This window comes from Leiobunum rupestre, chromosome 9, assembly GCF_980474605.1.
Source record: "Leiobunum rupestre chromosome 9, qqLeiRupe1.1.hap1, whole genome shotgun sequence".
Classification (NCBI taxonomy): domain Eukaryota; kingdom Metazoa; phylum Arthropoda; class Arachnida; order Opiliones; family Sclerosomatidae; genus Leiobunum; species Leiobunum rupestre.
The window spans coordinates 42,467,801-42,491,204 of NC_143392.1; the positions used below are offsets into that span (position 1 = coordinate 42,467,801).

General features: G+C 36.7%; 1 protein-coding gene across 4 annotated transcripts in view; it reads right to left on the minus strand.

The window, feature by feature from the left end:
* Positions 1-1,133: 1,133 nt before the first annotated feature.
* The window catches only part of Cad88C (cadherin 88C), a 57,334-nt gene continuing 35,063 nt past the window's right edge, over positions 1,134-23,404 (minus strand). Inside the window, exons 3-29 of one of the 4 annotated variants that reach the window (XM_090158196.1) lie at positions 17,850-17,933; positions 16,858-17,072; positions 16,086-16,175; positions 15,806-16,015; positions 14,435-14,566; positions 14,182-14,373; positions 13,261-13,776; positions 12,855-12,931; positions 12,528-12,780; positions 11,523-12,450; positions 10,824-11,347; positions 10,611-10,754; positions 9,835-10,227; positions 9,184-9,372; positions 7,706-7,777; positions 6,876-6,917; positions 6,693-6,813; positions 5,897-6,189; positions 4,677-4,910; positions 4,387-4,475; positions 4,236-4,322; positions 4,105-4,173; positions 3,972-4,038; positions 3,780-3,907; positions 3,615-3,719; positions 2,576-2,641; positions 1,134-2,183 (exon numbers count right to left, since the gene is read on the minus strand). In XM_090158196.1, the coding sequence (XP_090014322.1) occupies positions 1,922-2,183; positions 2,576-2,641; positions 3,615-3,719; positions 3,780-3,907; positions 3,972-4,038; positions 4,105-4,173; positions 4,236-4,322; positions 4,387-4,475; positions 4,677-4,910; positions 5,897-6,189; positions 6,693-6,813; positions 6,876-6,917; positions 7,706-7,777; positions 9,184-9,372; positions 9,835-10,227; positions 10,611-10,754; positions 10,824-11,347; positions 11,523-12,450; positions 12,528-12,780; positions 12,855-12,931; positions 13,261-13,776; positions 14,182-14,373; positions 14,435-14,566; positions 15,806-16,015; positions 16,086-16,175; positions 16,858-17,072; positions 17,850-17,933 (5,582 nt within the window). In that variant the 3' untranslated portion in view covers positions 1,134-1,921. Of the gene's footprint in view, positions 2,529-2,575; positions 2,642-3,614; positions 3,720-3,779; positions 3,908-3,971; positions 4,039-4,104; positions 4,174-4,235; positions 4,323-4,386; positions 4,476-4,676; positions 4,911-5,896; positions 6,190-6,692; positions 6,814-6,875; positions 6,918-7,705; positions 7,778-9,183; positions 9,373-9,834; positions 10,228-10,610; positions 10,755-10,823; positions 11,348-11,522; positions 12,451-12,527; positions 12,781-12,854; positions 12,932-13,260; positions 13,777-14,181; positions 14,374-14,434; positions 14,567-15,805; positions 16,016-16,085; positions 16,176-16,857; positions 17,073-17,849; positions 17,934-23,404 lie in introns of all 4 variants that reach the window. The other 3 variants (XM_090158195.1, XM_090158194.1, XM_090158197.1) reach the window with 3 other exon arrangements.

The following is a 23,404-nucleotide window of genomic DNA, read 5'->3' on the forward strand; positions in this document are numbered from 1 at the left end:
GAAGAGATTATTTGATTAAGTTAATTTAAAACATTTGGGTATAGCAAATTTCCTTGATTCACGGACTCGTTCACCTCTACATGGGCCACGGCACTTAGACCTTAAAAATCCAGTTTAAAGGGCAACAGAATCGTTTGAATTTTGTGGGTGGGGATACAGAATAGCGTGATTTGGGCAATTGGAGGGTATGCCCGAGTCACATTACGGAAGGGGAGGTGCTACTTCAAATTCGACGCTAATTTTTCGAACGATTATTTGGACCTTTACTTCGGTTTGAATGCCATTTTTGACCAATAACATTGACTGAAACTCGTTATCGAAACTGATTGTAAACGATAATGTCGAAATCGGAGTCACGCTACCTAGCGAAGTCAAAATGAGAAAATCAGTTTTTGATTAAATTGGCTCTAAAACACCAATGGATATAATACTTTACCACGACCCACGGGAAACACAATATCAAATAAGACATTTAATTTAAAATTTATTTGAAATATTGCAAACAGTGACCAAGAAACCAATAGAGTAGGAGCACTCCGTAGCTTTGGCCATGGCCGCCATTTTGGTCGCAAATTTTTTATCTATAGGAAAGAGCATGGGTGACGTACTAGGACGTCACAGTGCCATTACTCTATCAAATTCCCTTTTGATCCGTAACATAATACAGCAATACAGTATACATCTAGCACAGGCGGTACGTACCTAAGCCCATGACAGGTTCCTGTGGGAGAGTAGTCTTTTTGGTTCGACGTACGATTTTAAAGACCTCTAGTGGTAAAGGTTAAATAAGATAGAAAAAACATTGCTAGTTTCAAATTCCTCTAAATGATGGCAGCACTAGACGAGGTCTGACCAGGCATGACCAGGCTGGGGTTCAGAATTTTTCCCCTCCAGAAACACCTCTTCTCCAAACTCTTTAGAAAACAAATAACGCGCCTATCGCCATCTATCTAGAACTTTGTTAAGCTAAAAATTAATAAATAACTCGCGGGAAATGATAATTTAAAAATTCCATGTCAATCTACCATTTTTCTAAATAGGGTACGAAAATAAGAATTTTGAAGAATGCAACAAACAAAATAATACATACATTATATATTTTCACACTCACATGTACAAAATACGTATAAAAGTTTATGTATTTTAAAAATGTCTCTATCTAGACATAAGATTAAGACAGTTGTAAGATATAGCAAAAATTTTGTTTTTGTATTCAACACTTTTAAGTTTATCATCAACAAAATTTTGTGGGAAATATGGGATAGTCTTATTAAATGTATCGCCTATAAGATTGAGGTTTGTTTATCCGATAAAGTACTGATGAGAAGGGTCATTCTAGTATGTCATGATGTAAAACAGTACGATATTCCATTAATCACGCGCTAGCAGTAACTAATAGCAATGACTAAAAGTTCTAATTAAATTCGTTCCGTTTAGAAGATATTTACTATTGTCATATCGTCCAATAATAAATAATGCAGCGAATGGCAGTTGAAGAAGAAAAGTTAAATTTTTTCCCAATGATGATAAAAATGAATCTGCTCCTCTAATTATACATAGTATGGTAAAACAAGACGTATAATGCCAAAAATTTCATAAACTAGCTAATTTAAGTATTTTAAATGGTCGATACGACTTTTTTATTGCACTAAACGGGCAATTTCACTCGCGTTTGTTAAGCCTCAAATCGACGGGTTCATTCATACTGCCATCTAGTAGCGTCCACTTCGTATCGATGCCACATGCGCCAACACAAAAAGCACGATCACGTAGTTTATAGGTCCGTGGAAACACTGCCATCTGCCGTGAAACATTACGTGAGTACACATTCCCATTGTTTCGAGCTCTTCGCGTAGTCACAAACGCGCGCAAACTTTTCACTAACAGCGCGATGGTCGCCATCTATCGTTTATTTTAGATACTATAACTCTGACGTTTCTAGTTTGGTAATTCGCTGAGCGAAAGCCTCTTTTTTGGTTGGCCCGAAAACGTTCTCGTCGTAGTTTCGGTTCAGATCGTTCTCGCGCGACGTTTGCTCTTCGGTCAAGTGACCTCCGCCGTTCATGACCTCTTGCACCCTCTCAATGACCTCTCCCGTCGTGACCTCCTCCTCTTGGGGCGGGTCCAAATCCGGGAAGGTAATGTTCCTTTTGGCCGGTTTTTGACCCCCAGGTAAGGTAAACCTGTAAGTGTCGGAGATTAGGCGATTTTTCTTTAAGCCCCCACTGGTCAAATGGTCGCGCTGCAAAGTGGGCGGGCGTCCGGCCGAAAAGGGGCGCGTGACCTTCCCGTTAACGGACACGATGGTGGTCGGCGCGCTGAAAGTGAAAGCAGCGTTAATGGAGTTCTCTTGCAGGACGGAGGCGGGAGGAGGAACTAGGCCTAGAGGATGAGGGTTGGAGGTCAGACACAGTTGCTGCTGCAAGATGGCGTTGTTAGCTTCGATCTCGACGGCATTTTCGTCGAGCGAATTATCGTCCAGGGAACTGGGACTGTTTTGTTGTTGGAGAAAATGTTTGGCTCGTGTTCTGATAAAAATATTAAAAGCTTCGTTAAACGTTCGAGTCGTTCTTACCCTTGTTCTTCTTCGTCTTCTTTATACCATTCGTTATCGTAGGCGTGCATCCAGATGGGGTTTGATCTGCAAATTCAAGTTAAGCCTTGCTGATTATTCGTTCAAAATTGCCATGGAACTATACTAATATCAGGATCTCTTTATGGAGAGGTTAGCGTGAGACATAAAATTAAGCGTCACAAGCGTAGTCTCTCGAGGTGGTGGGCGGAAAGGGAATATATAAAAACAACTTGCGGGACTAATGTGATATTTGGCATATAAATTATGGTAGCCTTAATGATTTCTGTACACTACGACAAGCCATCTACTGAATTTTAATATTTAATAATAAAAATAATAATAATCAGCTAGGCTAATACCCAAGGCACCACCTTAGGCCTAAGTCATCAAGCGACTTTTGAAGCCATTAATTCAGGTGGTCGGGTAACAATGCTTAGGATGGTGCTGGCAAGCCCTTCATGCCACGCGAGCCAACAGCTCCCTACACTGACTATTACCGTTAACCTCTGCAAGTTTTTATGGAAGGGGAAACCGAAGACCTCGAGGGAAAACCCCTTAAACCAGCGGGGTGAGAACTTGCAAACTCAACGCGGAAGGAGTTGTTCCGAGTTTTCACCCAGTGCCACAAACTGGGATCGAACCCGGCTCCTGTTTCATTTTAAATAATATAATATAATATTATATAATATACAAATTTAATTATATTAGTACCATATTTGTTTTATATAATTTGTTATATGCAGTTTGCTGTACCAGTATAGATGGAGCAAAACAGCACAGTGAGTTATGTTTTTTCCTGGTCTGAAGCTGACGAACAAGGTAAACAAAAAATGCAAATGCAATAAGCTCTCCATAAAAAGATCCTGCTAGTCATTTGAACGTCGAAGTTAAATCCTAAATCCTAATTATTTTGAGAAGGTTTCTAAGGCAACTAAATACCGTATTTGAACTGATTTTTGATGCCAAATTAAACTATTTACTATACGTGAACAAGCTATATTTTATACATAGCAAAATAAAATGAATTGATATCTCTTACCCTTCGACTGAATGTTGATTTGTATTAGGAACATCAACTCGATTGAGAGCCGAATCTTGCGACCCAAAGGCTGTCGCCGTGGCCGCTTTTAACTGTCTTTCATACCTGACAAAATATATGCACCATTAAAATGGATAAATTTAAGTTTTAATAAATTAAACTGACCTGCTTCTTTGCGTAAGGCACATGGAAATGGTTAAAACTAGCATGACCAATAGGAAGACCGAAACTCCGATAAGCCAAGCCCTAACCTGCTCTTCGCTGCTTAGACCACTCACGGCCACTTTCGCTGGCTAATTGTAATTACATTCAATTAGTTAATTAGGAATATATTCGTTAAAATTAAATTTAGCTTACTTCGCTATAGAGAACATTAAATTCTTTAAAAAGCTCATCCAGATAGTCAATATTCTTGTCAATTAATCTGAAAATTAAAATAATTAATGTTTATAATTTAAAAGTTAAAAAGTTATTGGTTTTTAAAACTCACTCCAACACCGTATTAACTTCCATTATGGAATTATCGTCTTTATTTACAAAATGAAGATAGAGATTCGTTCTGAAAATATTTAATTATTTAAATAATTTAATGATATAAAATTTTGTATATTGTTAGTTTACTTTTTCTTATCAACAGAACCGTCGGAGTTCTCGTGATATTTATAAAAATCACTATTAACAATGGCACCGGTAATATTACCCAAAACGCTGTGAAAAAAACCTAATTAATAAAAATGTTAATAAAATAATTAATTGAGGCTTATTAACATACTCTCTAAACTGCTCCAATTTCTCGCGCAACTCTTCAGGTGTCAAACGCAACACAAATTTCACCCTTTGATCCTCTCTTAGTAAATATACCTATATTATAATATAATTAATGGCAATTTTAATATTTAAATTCATAATTTATGCAACGAAACCAGAAAATCGCCCGATCAGTTTGCATAAAACCACTTAAGAGTCACTAAGCAGACAAACATCCAACAGTTAAGTGAGTTTCTATCGTTAACCGCTAGGTGGCTCTATGCTAAATGAAAGGGTTATTGCGATTGCACTTACAAAAACTCTGGCTTTATCGCTCAAGCCATCGGTATCATTGGCTAAAACTTCGAAATCGAAGTAGCCCTTCATCTCTTTCTGGGGGTCAAAGTTCAATGAAACGTCCCCCGTTTTTCGATCCACCGCGAACGGGGCACCTCTCAGATTCTCCAAGCCCTCCGACAACGTCCGTTGAACCGTCCCCAACAGATAGTAACTGACCACACTGTTTACTCCAGCATCCAAATCCACAGCCTTTAGCCAAAAACAAACGTAATTTTAGTAAAAAAAGCCGATCAAACCTTGTCATGGGAAATATTCTGCCGTGATTTGCACAAAGGAATTAACGACCAAAACTTAATTTTAAGAAAAATTCAGTTTTGTTGCTTTTTTTTATCAATGAAAAACTTTACCTCGGATTTTTCTGGAAAATATCCTATCCAGTAGTATTTTTTCTGCTCTTTTTAAATTTATAGTTCCTGATGGAAAATAGCGGTTCCTTTATTCTGCTTTTTAAGTTAAATTCCGATGTGCATGGTTTTTTTTGGTTATATATTTTCACAAAAGCATTAACGCTTTTGCGCAGATTATTTAAAGGTAATCTCATATTACTTAAATTATTAGCACAAAAGCATTTAATGCTTTTTAGCAGACGATATCAATAGCACGTGTACCAAATACACAATCGCTGATTGGATAAACCCAAAAAATGCTTTTGTGATAAGTAAAGGATGGCGCTTAATGCCTATTTGTGAAGTATTTCCGTGAAAGTACCGAAATAATGCTTTTGTGACAAGCGTATATCTTTTAACCTAAGAGGGCTAGAAACAAACTGATTTCAGATTCAGAATCAGCACCACCAACTTACCCAAATAAAACTAAAACATAAAAATGTCAAAAATGGTCGTTAATGCCTTTGTGCAAATCACGGCAGTATTGCGGGGTAGTAACAAATGTGGCATCAAGGAGCAACAACCACAGCACCACACACAGGGAGAACGCAACCCGTCAAAGTCGTGCATTTTCTTGTGAGGAAAATTGTCTTCCCCCCGCCCGTAAAACGTTCAGCGTAAAGGCTCGTCCAATGAAATTTGTACACAACACTGCGTTAGCGTGTTTAAAGGCTAGCTGCGTTCTCCTTGTCCGCCATAGCAAGAATTTGCATTATGTGGAATCTCTAGTACATTCTTACCAACCTAGACACTGGGATTAGCTTATTTGGCTTTGATATGAAAACCTACCTTAACGCTGGTGAAAACAGTGCCGAAGTCCGTTTCGGTGGTGACCCCGCCGGTGAACACTTTCTTGGTGAATCTGGGAGGGTTGTCATTTTGGTCCCGGACCCCGATTCGTAACTGCAGGAGAGTGTTGTCCCTGGGGTCGAATTTCTCGACATAAGACGGGACACGGAAACAGTCATCCGAAGCTTGGATCAAGAGAGTGTAATTGGAACGTTCTTCGCGGTCCAGAATCTCCGTCGTATAGATGTGATGGGTGAAAATGTCCAGTTGGAATCGACCCAACTCGTTACCACCTGTAAATGTACCGCAAAAGTATCCCATTCATATTTTTCTCGAATTAAAATAATTCAATTTTAATGTTTTTAATTTAAGTAGATGGCGCAAAATTTAAACCTTTTAACGGAAAGTTAAATAAATATCGAGGGCTAACCACTTCCTTAAATTCTGTACTCGATTACCGCGAGTGCAGCCTTTGGTAGTGCTAAATCTGTAATCGACTACGTAATCACTTTAGTACAATCAAAAGTACGCGCTTGTACACCGATTACGTATAGTGGTCAGCTCAGCTTAAAAACATAAGAAAATTGGCATAAAACGGGAATACGAAAAAATTAATAGTTTTTTGCGGAATTTAGATATTTTAAAATTTCTATGTTTCAAATTGCTGTCGCCATCTGGTAAGCCTTCGCGTAGTTAAAAATCACCCTCTAATGGCGTTACCCCTGTGAAAGGCTCATCTCCGTCCAACGATTTGAATCGGTTTACTTAGGCTTAGAAATGTTTTGTAAATACTGACCAACAATGAAGTAGCACGGAATGGGTTTTAGCGCTGAATCCGTTTCATCTTTATCTATGGTGGGAATCAACTTGAATGTCTCTTCACCGGGACCCAGGTTCTCGGTAAACATCACTTCGTACTAGAAGAAAACATTACATTTATTGATACATTGCAACTAATACGATTGGAAAATAAACGTACAATGTCTTCGGTGAATTCTGGCGCGTAATCGTTGATATCAGTCTAGAAATTAAGAGAAAACTTTATAACCACCACGACAGTACGCAATATAATTTATACACAAACAACCAATTTAGAACTTAAATGGAAACGTCAAGACAGTAGCATAGGCGTTATAAACGATGGGAAACAACGAAAACCCAGTATAGACATATTAAACCTCTACCGAAAATTTTACTATGGCTACTCGGGCAGCGCGTGAAGTAGCTCGTGCCAGCATCGCGCGAGCGGGTATTCACTTACGTAAGTTAATTTTTGCGTCTTCCGCCGAGACGTGTGAATAAACGTAGCAACGGTTACTAAATTGCATTGGTCAAATATTATCTTTCAACCCATAGTAATTTTTCAACCAAATGAGCTTAGCATTCAACCTAACCTAACCTAGCATAACCTAATTAAAGGGCCACACCGTCGTTTGAATTTGATCTGTTTCACGCGCTAGTTTCCAGAATATGATTGGTCGTATCTGCTACCACGTGCTAAAATCGGGTTGAATTTTTCAAACGCGGGTGTGACCCTTTAATTAATTTGACACCAAAAATAAACCAGATTAAGTAATCCGCAACCAATGAAACCATTTAGTCACTTCACCGCCGAGTGGCGCTGCCAGTAGGGTGCTTAGGGTATTCATGTCAAAATAAAATGGCTGATTTTATAGCGATTGATATTGACACCGCTGATTTTAGACTTATATAGGTGTTAATTATATTATCAAAGCCTTGATCTTCGTTTAAAACGCCAAATAATCTTGTCGCTTCCATTTGAATAGAGAGAAGTAACGCAGAACTTACGACGAAAACGGAAATTTCCAGTTCAGAGGAGAGAGACGTGGGATGTCCCAAGTCGTAAGCTTCGATGCGGATCTGTAAAACGCAAGACAGAGGCCACGCATTAGCACTCACTATACCCAAATGATATATGGGTCGTTGGGTCTTGACACTGTCATTAGACACGGGCTAGATGGTAAGCCTAGTTCACACCGAGATTGTTTAACCATCACGTTTCACATCTTTTGAGAATATACGAACAACGAGAAGCTACTACAACGAATGAGGATTTTCTTTACCCTCAATAGACGTAGCGAGAGTTATTATTTGTCTCGAAAGTTCTTGTTCACAGTTTTAAATAATACAAATTAAAGGGAAATATTCTAGGGTTTCTATCTTTGGTTTAAATATCAACCGCTCCCTCGTACGGCTTTTGACATTTGTGGCGCTGCTTAGTGGTTTTGTTGCGGGTTTAATCCCTAAAATTGTTGGGGTCTCCCGTAAAGAACGCGTTAGTGGTTATATTACCTTTAAGTTCAATTATGACTGGACAATTAGTGACATCTCGGTACCGATATTAGTGTTATACCGATAAGCGGTTTGAGATAAAATGTACACCATTATTAACCGATTTCAATTTCAGTAAAAGCGTAAATGAAATAGAAAATGTGCGTTACTGTTAAACGGTAAATTTTGACTCTTCTAGAATAGATAGGGTAACTGATATTTCACAAATTTGCATTATATATAATTTTCGGTTCAAATATCGATATCGGTATAACTGGCACATTGGTTCAAATATCCAAATCAGTAAATATCGGTTAATCGGTTCAAATATTGATATGGTAAATATAAATATCGATAAAAATCGGTTTAGAACTTCAAAAATCGATATCGGTAAATATCGATTTAGCGTTTCAAAAATCGATATGATAAATATAGATATCGGAAGAAATCGATTTATAGCTTCAAAAATCGATATCGGTAAATATCGGTTTAGCGTTTCAAAAATTGATATGGTAAATATATTTATAGGTCAAAATCGATTTAGATCTTCAAAAATCGATATCGGTAAATATAGATTTATCGTTTCAAATATCTATATCGTTAAATATCGATTAAACGCTTTAAATATCGATATCGGTAAATATCGATTTAACGCTTTAAATATTAGAATCGATAAATATCCGTTTATCAGTCTAAATATGGATATCGCCTATTTAGGATATAAAAACTTCTGATGCGCAAAATTAATCAAAATAGGCAACCAAATTCGATTTACTGCGAAATGCTGCGTGCGTAATGGTTCTGTTTATCCCACGAATTTGGGGTAATAAAGTTTTATATTTTTAACTATTCGCCAATATAGTTCTTCACAAATAAATTTATAATTGCGTATTTCACGCTCAAGAGCTTGGTCTGAAAAAATCGTTGGGTCTTTAATTAAATAACGGATAATTATTTCCCTCGAGAAAAAGAAGGTTTGCGGAATGATTGCCCACCTCGTGTATGCGTTGCGTTTCCCGGTCCAGAGTTTCTTTGAGCGTGACGGTGCCACTTTTGGGGTCGACCTGGAATTTTCGCCAATGTCCGTTGGGCATTTCCTTCAACCGGTAGCGTACTTCCCCGTTAGGTCCGAAATCGGCGTCTCTCGCTTCTACGGCGACCACGACTGAACCCACCGTCGAATTCTGATAATAATGGTTCATTAAACTCTAATTAATAAAGTAGTTCAATTTGGAATTTTTTTATAAAATCTATTTCCCTAAATTGGAAACAGTTATTTATTTTGATAAAATAGTTAATTAATTAATAATAATAATAACAAGAATGTATTGAAGTGACTAAGAATATTGGACTACAGGATTCTAATTCCCATCCTCGCAGCCTTTGGAGCTTAAATTCGTCTGCTTTCCCATTCAAGTTTGCTATATGGTATAACCTTGAATGCGCCTTAAACGCAGACGAACTTTCTCCACAAAAGCTGTGAGGATGGTACCAGGGGTTAATGCTATGCTCAAATATTCTTAGTAACTTCAATACATTCTTGATAATGATAAATTATTTAAAAAGCAAGAAACTTTGGAAACTTGAAGGGAGTTTAAATCGATATAGGACTAAATCAATCTAAGAATGATAAACAAATAATTGACCTCCGGTATCCTGATGGAGAAGTTCTGAGCGGGTTTGATGAAGACGGGAGGGTTGTCGTTGACATCCGAGATGCATATTTTGAAGGATTCATCAGCGTATCGACTAGGGATACCCTGATCTTGCGCCCTGAGGTCCAAAGTGTAGTTTTTGACCTTGGTCTTCAAGGTCTCTCTTGAGATGATTTTGGCCGTGTTTCGATCCAAGTTCCGGATGTCGAAGAGACCATCTTCGTTGCCACTCTCGATGGAAAAGAGCACTTGACCATTCGGGGTCTTTGGATCGTCGCCGTCGTTGGCGGACACCATCAAGATTGTGTCCCCGAGGCGATGGAACTCTGTCACCGTGGCGCACATGTGTTGACGAACGAATACGGGAGCTTCGTCGTTCACGTCCTACGTTAATCAAATTATCTTGTTATTGCCACTTCATTTTGAAATGTTTGATATTAAATCCAATTTAAAATCAACGAAATTAAAACCGAAAGCAAAAACAACCACTGTGAAATCAAAGGAGACTCTCAAAGTAATCAAAGGGAATTATTAAATTATCAAAGACATCATTCTGAAATCGCAGTGAAATTTCAATACAAATTTTAATTAATGATTGGCAGTTTAGGTTAGTACCAAATTTGTTGGCCTTTTTTACAGTTAATAGCACTATTGTTTCTTATTCATAATTAATTACTTTATTATTATTTACTTTCCTACCATTGTAACATCGCAAAACCAAGGAAGTCAAGACAAACTTAATGTAAAAAATTTCCAACTAAACTCACCGTTACTCGGATGGTAATTTGTTTGAAAGTTTTTCTACTTTCTCCAGTTGGGAAGCCATATTGATAGTTATCCCAGGCCTGGACGATCAGACTATAGACGCTGTTCGTTTCCCGGTCCAGGTCTTCGGCCACGATCAACGAGCCCTACCCGTTAAGCGAAAATTTAGTAACCTACCATAATTATTAGTAGGTTTAGGCCTTGAGTCAACTCACAGTATCTCTGTCCACTCTGAATTTCCCTTTAGCAGACGACGCGTCCAAGAGGTAGGTGATGCGGCCGTAATCACCGTCATCGGCGTCAGTAGCCACGACCACCGCCACTTGCTTGCCAACTGGCGCGTTCTCAGCGATCAAGTACTCGCTGGGAGCTTCCACGAAGATGGGATTGTTGTCGTTTTCGTCCAGAATTTGGACGTACAGCTGACTGGTGGATGACAATGCCGGGACCCCGTTGTCCGTGGCTCGGACGGTTAAATTCAACCAAGTGAAGGTTTCCCGATCGATTTTGCCATTGACGAAGACCTCCCCCGATTGACTATCTATGGTCAACAGAGGCAGTTGCTCGTAGGACCCTTCCAGGTTGTAAAGTATGGTCCGGTTCTTGTCGGCATCTTCCGCGGTGACAGTCACCACGGGAACTCCCGTTTGAGAGTTTTCGGGGACAGCTTTCTGGTAGTACGGCTTCTTGAAGACAGGCCTGTTGTCGTTGACGTCAACCACCATCACTGTCAGCGATGCTGAATGGGAAAAAGATTTGATATAACTAAAACAATTGTAGAAAATCCTGCATTTAGAGCAAACCACTGGTACAATGTGTTATCAATAATATATAGAATAACTGTCTTGGTCAATAACTTTTAATAATTTTTAAAGCGAACGACAGTAAGAACGTACAAAATACAACAAGCTTACCAGTTGCACTTTGACCCGAAGTGACACCGGCCGTATCTTCAACTTTCACCACCAGCTTAAAACTCTCGACTTTTTCGCGGTCGAGTTTCTTGACCAACGTGATTGATCCGTCTACCGAACTAATATCGAAAATTCCTTCGTACGCGAACTCCGAGGCAGGCACCAGCACATTATCATCGTTTCGCGCTTCGGTGGTTAAGTAGTCGATGGAATAACGCAAGACCGGTCTCTCGTCTTGGTCAACGGCGGACACGGTTGTCAAATGAGTTCCCAAGAGAGCGTCCTCGCGAATGGTAACGGGACTGACGATTGGCAGGAAAGTCGGGGCCTTATTGTTGACATCGATCACCGATATGTTGACCAGAACGGAAGATTGCTTCTTCTCGTCGCCAAACCCGCCGTCCATGGCCAAAACTTCTAACAAATACACGTTCGTTTTGGGACTAGTCCTGTCCGGATCTAAATTGGCACCTTCGGCCACCGAGACCGTTCCCGAATCGGCGTCGATCACGAATTTGTCCTGCGCACCCGCTCGGATGCGGTACACGACTTGACTATTGGCCGGGGATTGGTCAGCGTCTACCGCTGACACCTGTAAAACGGAAGTACCACCAGGCGTGTCTTCCTGTATGGCTTTCGAATAGAATGGCTTCTTGAAGACCGGCTCGTGGTCGTTTTGATCCTGAACGTAGATGACCACGGTGACGTCGCTGTTTAGAGACGGCGTACCCAGATCATACGCCCTGACGATCAAGATGAATTTGCGAATGTCCCCCGTGTCTTGCGGGATTCTCTCAAAGTCCAAGGGGTACCGAGGTTGAAGCTCCCCCGTCATGGAATTCACCGTGAAATTACTATCCGGATCACCACTAACGATTTGGTAGCGAATCTCGCTGTTGTCCGTTCCTTTCAAGTCATCGTCTTGAGCCTAGGAGAAATATATAAATCTAATTAAAACTAGCTTCAACACTAGTAAGGACAGTAAGATCTTGGATCGAGCCTCACTTGTACGACGAGGGGAGTGGAGAAAGTTGGTTGGTTCTCATTGATGCGGGCTTCGTACTTGCTCTGTTGGAATCTGGGAATGTTGTCGTTGACATCCTCCAGGATGACCATCAACTGAACCGAGTTACGGTTCCCCTGACCATTGTTGTCCCTGGCTTCGATGGTGACGTAATACTGAGAAGCCGATTCCCGGTCAAAGCCGTGCTCATTCGTCCTGACCGTCACTGCCCCGCTGATCGGGTCTAAATGCAACCTGAGAAAATAAAACATTCAGTTTTGAGCTCTACAACCAAGGCTGCTAAATAGAAAATGATCCGAAGTACATACTTGTCGGCAATTTGACCTCTGATGTCCGTGTACCTTATACCAGACGTTCCAAAACCTCCAGAGTCTTTATCTTCAGCCTATTATTGATGATTAAAAATTTAGATACTCCCTTCAACATAATGTTTCTTATTAAATAACAGCATAATTTATTCATTAAGATATAACTCTTATAGTAAGTTCCATAAAAAGTTAAAGATAATAGTAAGTTTAGGGATCACTTTTAGATCGCGAGGCATGGAGGGCTTGCTACAACGCATTGTAACCCGGCCACCTGATTTAAAGCCATTAAACGTCACTCAATGACTTGGGTCTAAGTTGGTGCCTTGGGTATTAGCCTAGCTGATTATTAAAATTTCCAACTAGTGAGAGATATTATCTATAAAAAGGGCAAAAGACAGAGTAGTACCTTAATAATGGCCACGGTTGTCCCTTGTTTGGCATTTTCTGGAATGGAAGCCCTGTAGATATCTTGCGAGAACTCGGGGGAGTTGTCGTTGATGTCCCGGACGTAGACAGTGACTTCGGCGGTGCTGGATTTGGGGTTGAGAGACACGACTTCGCGGGCCACGATCTTGAAATTGAGCACTTTGGTCCGTTCGTAGTCGATGGGCGTGGGCCTCTTGACCCTGATGAGAAAAGACGCTTCGTTGACCCCCTCCGACGGCGTCACCTCGAAGATGCCGTCGTCCTCCTCCAGGAACATCTTGAAGGTGCCGTTGTTGCCCTGGTCGTGGTCGTACACTTCCGGGACGCTGTTCCCCAGGAAGCTGATTGGCACGTTAATCTGCGCGTTCTCGTTAATTTCCGCCGTGTAGTGGCGGCTCCGGAACTGTGGCGTCTCGTCGTTGACATCCGTCAAGATGATGGTCACTTCCGTCGTGACACTCGGGGGCGGGTACTGGTTGGGACTTATCTCTTCAGCCTATTTGCAGTCAATGGGAAAATTACATTAGAAAGATGGTCTTCACATACATGGACGTCTCTAACCCTTTTCAATTTTAATTTTAATTTTAATTTCTAAAGGACAAATAATTTATTTTATTTTGGCTGGCCCAACTATCGATTAAGTAATTATCTTTGCTTACAGGTACCTCAAAGGTTAGATTTTCTACAGAATGTTTCGTGTTGCTTATTTGTTTATCATTTCCCCTTTTCCTACCCATGGTAACGATGGAAGTAGTGGAAGCGGATTTCACTAGATATGTCTTTTTTTAACCATAGTTAAGTGGCGTCCTAAACACAAAGCTAACCAAAGTTTCATATTGATGTGCATACAAAACTAAAAACTGTTTTGTAATACCTCGTCAATTCATCAATAAATACCAACCTGAATTTCCAAGATGAAAGCGCCATTCCGGTTGTCAGTCGCTTCCCTGTCCAGCCTACCCCTGACGACCACTTCACCCGTCGTCCGACTGATTCCAAACAAACCGTGGCCCCCTTTAGTAATTCGGTAGGTGATTTGGTTGTTCACGCCTCTATCGCCATCTATGGCTTTCACAGCCAACACTCTTGAGTTCTGCGTTAATAACGGTAAATTAAGTCACTTCTCGTTGAATATTTGGAATAATTATACTTACCACGGACAGATCTTCAGGAACCCGTGTAACTGACGGTACAACCACAAACACTGGTGGCTGATCTTCAATATCTTCAACTTTCACCAACAAAGCTGCCGTACCAGTGTTCCGACGTCCGTTGTTGGCTAAATCCTAAAATTCAAAGTATAATCTTAAGTTTATATGTTTCACATAAGTGTAGCAGTCGCCTATCTTCCGCGTATTTGAGCTTTACTGAGAGCCATTACAAGACCGTCTACAAATTTTGGGTCAACTTCAGACTAAATCCTGAGGCCTAATACTTGTTATTTGCCTTGTCGTTATTGTGAGGGTGTTCAGAGAGCAGTGGCGAGGCGTCGAACCGGCACGTGATAGTTTATTTTTAAGGACCGCATTTTTCTCGTTAGAATAGCTTATAATTTTGAGTATGACGTCAATTCTAATTCTTTTTATAATTAACACACTAATGGAGCAGAATTATAAATTTGTGGAGCATAAATATAAACTAATGGAGCAGAATTATAAACTTGTCGAGCATAAATATACACTTATGGGGTAAAATTATAAAGTTACGGAGCATAATTATAAACTTGTTAAGTATAAATATAAACTTATGGAGCAGAATTATAGACTTATGGAGCATACTTATAGCCTTATGGAGCGTATTTATATCCTTATGGAGCATATTTATATCCTTATGGAGCATACTCATAGCCTCATGGAGCATACTCATAGCCTCATGGAGCATACTCATAGCCTCATGGAGCATACTCATAGCCTCATGGAGCATACTCATAGCCTCATGGAGCATACTCATAGCCTCATGGAGCATACTCATAGCCTCATGGAGCATACTCATAGCCTCATGGAGCATACTTATAGACTTAAGGAGCATACTTATAGACTTAAGGAGCATACTTGTAGACCTATGGAGCATACTTGTAGACCTATGGAGCATACTTGTAGACCTATGGAGCATACTTGTAGACTTATGGAGCATACTTATAAACTTGTTGAGTATAATTCTTAGTCTAAAGTCGCTAGATTACTTGGGCCTAGGGTGGTGCCTTGGGTATTATTCTAACTGATTATTATTATTAAATCTATAATTATGCTCCGTAACACTTTGCTACCTAGGAGCAACAAACACAAGGAGAACGCAGCTAGCCTTTAAACACGCTAACCCTTTGTACAAATTTCATTGGACGAGCCTTTACACTGAATGTTTCACGGGCTGGGGGAAGACAATTTCTGAATTTTCCCCTTCCGACGGCAGCAGGCGCTAAAGCGTCTAACCAATGAAAACTGTGCGCAAGAAAATGCACGACTTTGGATCGGTTGTATTCTCCTTGTGTGGGTTTGCTGTGTTTGTGGCTTCTAGTTGCTACTTACGGTGGCGATGACGCGAAGTTGGTACAGCGATTTCTTCTCGTAGTCCAACTTCCCTTTCAAACTAATAATGCCCAGACCGCCGAAAGTTTCGATGGTGAATGTCCGGTCCGATTCGTCATCCGTGTCCTGTATGTCGTAGATGACTTGGCCAAAAGGTCCGGCGTCCCTATCCACCGCCTCAACCGACTCAATTTTCCCCGGAGAAGAGTCCTGTATACCATTTACACATTATTTCAATTTTGAATTACCTTACACAATGGAATTAAGTTAAAATACGTACTTCTCGGACTGTGATTGTGGTTCGAAATGGTTTAAAGATTGGTTCGTTGTCATTGATATCGTCCACAATTATCAACATAGGTTGGATTATCTATAATTATAAAAATAATTTTTTTTAAATAAACATTTTAAGAGTTATCGTGGAAAACATATGACCTAAAAATTAAAGCTAATGATTTAAAATTAAAGTTTTCAAAATGAACTGCTCCGCGCATGCCTATTTATCTCTATCAAAGAGAGGTATTCAAGGAGGTATCCAGGATTTTATATTTACCAATGATCTCACTGTGCACTTAAGTTCGCAAAGAAAAATTAACATGTTAAAGAGAGCATAAAATTCTACAGTGTCGTGGATCACCTAATTTAACATTTCTGCCACCAGGGTTCAACAGAAGCTCTTCGGTTTCCCCTTCCATGAAAACTTGTTGAGGTTAACGGTAATAGTTAGTGTAGGGAGCTTTTGGCTCGCGTGGCTTGCAGAGCTTGCCACCACGCTCCTACGCATTGTAACCCGTATTACATTAATGGCTTCAAAAGTCGCTTGTTGATTTAGGCCTAAGATGATGCCTCGGGTATTAGCCTAGCTAGCTAGATGTAACTGGCGCTAGTTACGTTAAAAACAAGTCGTAGCGTGGGTTAGCAGACGAATTTTCGACGAAGAATATACTCCCTTTAACAAGCAAGTAAAAGTGTCCTAAACTATTGTCTATGCCTGTTTTTATTTGCCGTAGCTGATAGTAACAGATAGCCAAAATTATTAAATTTTAACTCACAAATTGACCATTGGGCAGTTTCATATCCGTGAGGGTGAGAAAGATGGAGTAGGAATCGGCCACTTCTCGGTCCAGTTCCTTCCGCAGGTAGACGTCGGCTGTCTTGGGTCCCGTGCTCTCGATGCGCAAGAAGTCTGGCCCCACGGGACCCTGAACCCCGAACGCCAACTTGTCCCCATCAGCGTCATCGGCGCTCAGCTGATACAGCAGTTTCCCTAAAAGAAAATCAATACAACGTTTATTTAAAAAGATCTATTTAAAAATTGCTTACAATGAAACAAACATTTGGAGTTAAGTTCTTTCAAGTTCAATTTTAATACGTTTATACAAGATTGCGCTAATTCGAGGAGCTAAATACCAATTTTCTACTAAACGACTTCTAACTCTACATGCATTGTAAGCGAACTATAAACAAAAATTTATTCTGAAAAAAAAACCGTCACGAAAAGAAACAAAAATTTTGTATTTTTCCGAAAAAATAAAAAAGTTTCAATTCCATGATTAGGCCGCCTAGTCTAATATTGTTTGTAAATTTAAATAAAGCGGAATTTTCGCCTCATTTTTTCGAATCTAAAAGTAAAACTAACCCTCTAGACTAGCTTTAAACTGATTAACAATGTAACACTATTAATGTTTTGTAGTAATTTTTAATGTTATTATAAGTTTTATATCGATAAAATGTTAAAAAAATTAAAAACCCCTTTAAAAGTAATTTATGTTTCAATTTTTTATTTTTCCGATTTAATTTTTCTGGAAACTTTTCCGCATTTTATTATTCCAGAAAATTAACAACCCTACCAAAAATTAATATTTTCGCGGTTTTGGGTAATTTCAGACAGCAGGCGCCATCTACTAAGACTTACGATATTTAAACATCGACCTCTAATTACGTTACCTCTGTGAAAGAATGATAAGAATCTTCACAGTTTTTTGTAACACGGAAATTGACCGTAGACGAACGATGACGGTAACAAATTTCAATAATTACCCACCTAAACTTTCGGGTCCTTCCTTGACCCTGACGACAATGTCGGTGACGCCTCCGAGGGTGAACCGGGGAGGGGTGTTGGCCAGAACTGACAAAGAAAAAGAGAAATAAAAAATAAATTAGACGTTAGCGAAATAAATAATGGAAACCAGGATGATCGAGAAAGTTATTTAGCGAGTGATAAACACGGGGGACGCTTCTAGATGGACTCGATGCGTGAAAACCCACCATTATGACACTCTTACGAATAATGGATAAGTCGTGATCGAGGAGATCGGTCCGTCATTATCACGGACTCTCGATTCTCTGTTTCCTCGACGTAAGAAGTTGAGCACCCCGTCTTGCAACGGGAACGCCTAGTTTTCCACATTGCGTAAACGTTTATTTAAGCATCGCCGTCAAACCGAAATCCCTCGTTTGTAACGCTACGCCAGTGTTGGGCATTTTCGTCAAAGAGCCACTCAGCTCACTCACCGCTCACACTCGCGAGCATAATATCCGCTCACGCTCACGCATTTTTGAGCGGTAAAATAAGCGCTCCTGCCTTTCCGCTCTTTTTTGAGCGGTAAAATAAGCGGTCATCTCTTTTCGCTCTTTTTTGAGCGGTAAAATTAGCGCTCATCTCTTTCAGCTCTTTTTTAAGCGGTAAAATAAGCGCTCCTCTCTTTTCGCTCTTTTTTGAGCGTTAAAATAAGCGCTCATCTCTTTTCGCTCTCTTTTGAGCGTTAAAATAAGCGCTACTCTCATTCCGCTCTTTTTTAAGCGGTAAAATAAGCGTTCCTCCCTTTCCGCTCTTTTTTGAGCGTTAAAATAGGCGCTCATCACTTTTCGCTCTTTTTTTGAGCGGTAAATTTAGCGCTCCTGCCATTCCGCTCTTTTTTGAGCGGTAAAATAAGCGCTCCTCCCTTTCCGCTCTTTTTTGAGCGGTAAAATAAGCGCTCCTCCCTTTCCGCTCTTTTTTGAGCGTTAAAATAGGCGCTCATCACTTTTCGCTCTTTTTTGAGCGCTGAAATTGGGGCTGCTCTCATTTTCGTTTTGCACTCTTTTAAAAAAAAACATTTTGCCTCTCAATTACGCTCATAATAGGAAAAGCGCTCACAATGAGAGGGGCGGTGCCCATCACTGCGCTACACTTGACTTGAGGCGCGGACTTCCTCGATACTCTAGGAAATTTAACGATGCACCACTTGTCAAAACTCTCAGATTATTTGGAAGATATAATTCGACGCGGCAAGGAAGTGTAAACGATTTAACAACATACATCATGTGACCCAGGAACTTCAAGGGTGATTCTTAATTGGCCTAGGTACCCGGGTTTCTCATGACCCTAGGCTGACCTCATCGTAAGGACAACAATAGGTAAATACCTTTCAAATGCCCCAGTGCTGGTAAGGGTCAATTCAGAGATACGCTTTTAATGATTTTTGTTTCATACAATTTAACAGATTAGAGCTTTTTTAAATTTGGGAGTTTATTGAAACGAAAAGAGTTATCAAAGTTTATTAACTGTATATTTTTCATTTTTTAAATATATTTTCTTTCGGCGAAAGAGTCGATTACAAGTTTGAAGAGCACATTCAAAAACCATAAAATCGGTTAAATTGAAGAATGTAGGTTTTCACAAAAATATGCGATTCGTAAAATCTATCCACGGTTAGTTAAATGCAATATCAATTAATTTTAATCGAATCTGACCTTTCTATATTCAATAAGCGATCATTTTCTAGGAAAAATCATGTTCTTTAATATAAAATTATTTCAAATAAGTTCGTAAAATGTATGGTTGATAGCTATTTTTTAATGTTTAATGGCATTTGAATAATATTTTTAGAATTTAGACCAGTTTGAAGATTATTTTCAGCGGACTGCATTTACAATTGATGGAACAAATTGAATTCAAAAACATTACTTTGTTTTCAACCTTGGTAAAATGTAAAATTTATGATACGGTATATATTATATCCAAAATATCCACCTTTTACATATTACGTTAAAATTAAAACAACCCCGTGTAAAATTTGAAATAAAGATTTGTGTTTCACGAACCTTAAATAAAAACCTATTTCTGTCACAGATTTAGGGTAAACCGAGATCTAATTTCAAAGTAAACCCGAGGCGTATACAATCTGTTTCCCACACCAACAATCCCCCACAAGATTATCTATGTGCCTTACTACCTTTAGCTCAACACTTAAAATTTATCTCCCCAAACGGGTCCCCTCCCCAGGTAGTAAGGCTAAGGAGGCCCCCACAAATATACGCGCTTAAAAGAATCTATACTGGTACAAAAATTGGAGGAAAATCAACATAATTTCAGATAAAACATTTTCGAAATAATATATAACACCTTACACCTATTTGCGTAACCCACTATACTAAGTTGCAATCTTTGAAACCTCTAAATTTAGAACCAAAAGTACTTTTAAATAATACGCAGTTGACTTCATTTAAACGAATTGAGATAACACAAACTTTAGGCGCGCCAGATTGGAAAATCCACAAATACGTTTTGATATATTTGCTCAAACTTATCCAGATTTTACCCTTTTTCGCGGTTGCAACTAACGATTGTAAGTATCAGCGGGATACCCCCCATAAATAAGCGGATTTTGTAATATGAGGAGCGTCGGTTTTTCAAAAAACACACACCATCTAATCAAACTATCGCCCACTTGTTGTAGGCGTTTTTGCGAGTGGCGCAAAAACCTAATTTCTATCTCAACGTAAAGATCCTGGAAGACGAGCCGTATGATCTAGCCAAAAAATAAAACTTCAACGAAAAAAGCTAACTACGAAAATAGGCACGAAAATGCGAGGGAGTGTCATAATTCTCCTTTTAAGTTCATCGTCCCAGCGTCTTAGCTCTCGTGACCTTCCCAACAACAAAAAGAGGAACCGTGAAAGGTTTTCCCTGATAATTTAAAAGAATTTAAACACCCATTTTGAGTCCATAAAGTTCGGGAACTAAAAAATATCATCAACGTTTTCTTTGTACGAGGGTACGTTGAGAAAGAAATTAGTTAAAGTTTCGACGACAATGCCTTCCTGCTGTTACGGAATTACAATTCCAATGGCGACTTTCTTAAAGAAACAATCGCGATAATTTATTCCATTAGCTCCCTCCACGTAGAGTTCTTTAAACCCTTTCAAGAAAAACCGCTAAGATATTTAAAAACGTATTTCACAGATCGATTGATTTAAACATTAGATTTAGAATAAATAATAAGTGGGCATACACGCTTCAATGATATTAACCGCAAAAAAAATATAATATTTTCTTAATAAAACGCTCTTGTTTCTAATAATTCATTTTTTAAAATGATTATTAAATATTCCACAGAGATATTGACCGGAAATATTTAAATGTCTAAATTAAAATTTATATTACATTGAATTTAACATGAATATGTTCAAATTACAATTCGAATTTAATTTAACATGAATATGTTCAAATTACAATTCGAATTTAATTTAACATGAATATGTTCAAATTACAATTCAAATTTAATTTAACATTAATATGTTCAAATTACAATTCAAATTGAATTTAAATATATTCTAATTGCAATTCGAATTGAATTTAAATATATTCTAATTGCAATTCGAATTTAATTTAAATATATTCCAATTGCAATTCGAATTTAATTTAAATATATTCCAATTGCAATTCGAATTTAATTTAAATACATTTTAATTGCAATTCGAATTTAATTAAAACATATTTAAATTGTAATTCAAATTTAATTAAAACATTCAAATTGCAATTCGAATTTAATTAAAACATATTCAAATTGTAATTCGAATTTAATTAAAATATATTCAAATTTTAATTCGAATTTAATTAAAACATTCAAATTGTAATTCGAATTTAATTAAAATATATTCAAATTGTAATTCGAATTTAATTAAAACATATTCAAATTGTAATTCGAATTTAATTTAATTAAATTGTATTCAAATTACAATTCAAATTACATTAAATTAAAATATATTCAAATTACAATTCGAATTAAAGTATATTAAAATATATTCAAATTACAATTCAAATTAAATTAAATTAAAATATATTCAAATATATATAGAAATATATTCAATTAAAATATATTAAAATATATTCAATTAAAATATATTGAAATAAATTCAATTAAAATATATTAAAATATATTCAAATTACAATTCAAATTAAATTAAATTAAAATATATTCAAATTACAATTCAAATTAAATTAAATTAAAATATATTCAAATATATATAAAAATATATTCAATTAAAATATATTAAAATATATTCAATTAAAATATATTGAAATAAATTCAATTAAAATATATTAAAATATATATAAAAATATATTCAATTAAAATATATTGAAATATATATAAAAATATATTCAATGAAAATATATTGAAATATATCTAAAAATATATTCAATTAAAATATATTGAAATATATATAAAAATATATTCAATTAAAATATATTGAAATATATTCTATTAAAATATATTGAAATATATTCTATTAAAATATATTGAAATATATTCTATTAAAATATATTGAAATATATCTAAAAATATATTCAATTAAAATATATTGAAATATATATAAAAATATATTCAATTAAAATATATTGAAATATATTCTATTAAAATATATTGAAATATATTCTATTCAAATATATTGAAATATATTCAATTAACATATATTGAAATATATTCAATTAAAATATATTTAAATATATTCAATTAACATATATTGAAATATATTCAATTAAAATATATTAAAATATATATAAAAATATGTTCAAATTAAAATATATTCAAATTAAAATATATTAAAATATATTCAAATTAAAATATATTAAAATATATTCAAATTAAAATATATTAAAATATATTCAAATTAAAATATATTAAAATATATTCAAATTAAAATATATTAAAATATATTCAAATTAAAATATATTCAAATTAAAATATATTAAAATATATTGAAATTTCAATTCGAATTAAATTAAAATATTTTCAAATTGCAATTCAAGACAAATTTAATTAAAATATATTCAAATTTCAATTCAAACTAAATTTAATTAAAATATATTCAAATTGCAATTCAAACTAAATTAAATTACAATATGTTCAAATTAAATTAAAATATATTCAAATTGCAATTCAAATTAAATTAAAATATATTCAAATTGCAATTCAAATTAAATTAAAATATATTCAACTTGAAAATCAAATTACATAAAAATATATTCAAATTGCAATTTAAATTAAATTTAAATATATTCAAATTAAAACGTTCTGTTTTTAATAATTCATTTTATAAAATGTTAATTAAATATTACTCGGACATTTTAAAATCTAATTATCTAAACACTAATAATTGACTTTTTTAAGATTCTAAAATTATATAGTAATTTAAAAACTGGTAAAATATTCAAAAAATACTATTAATACATGGAGGGCAGATTAGTGTCTTAAAATCTCTTTTAAAATATTTCAAGTAATTATTTAATTTTATAATTAACTTATTAAAGTCAACATATTATTGAAAAAATTA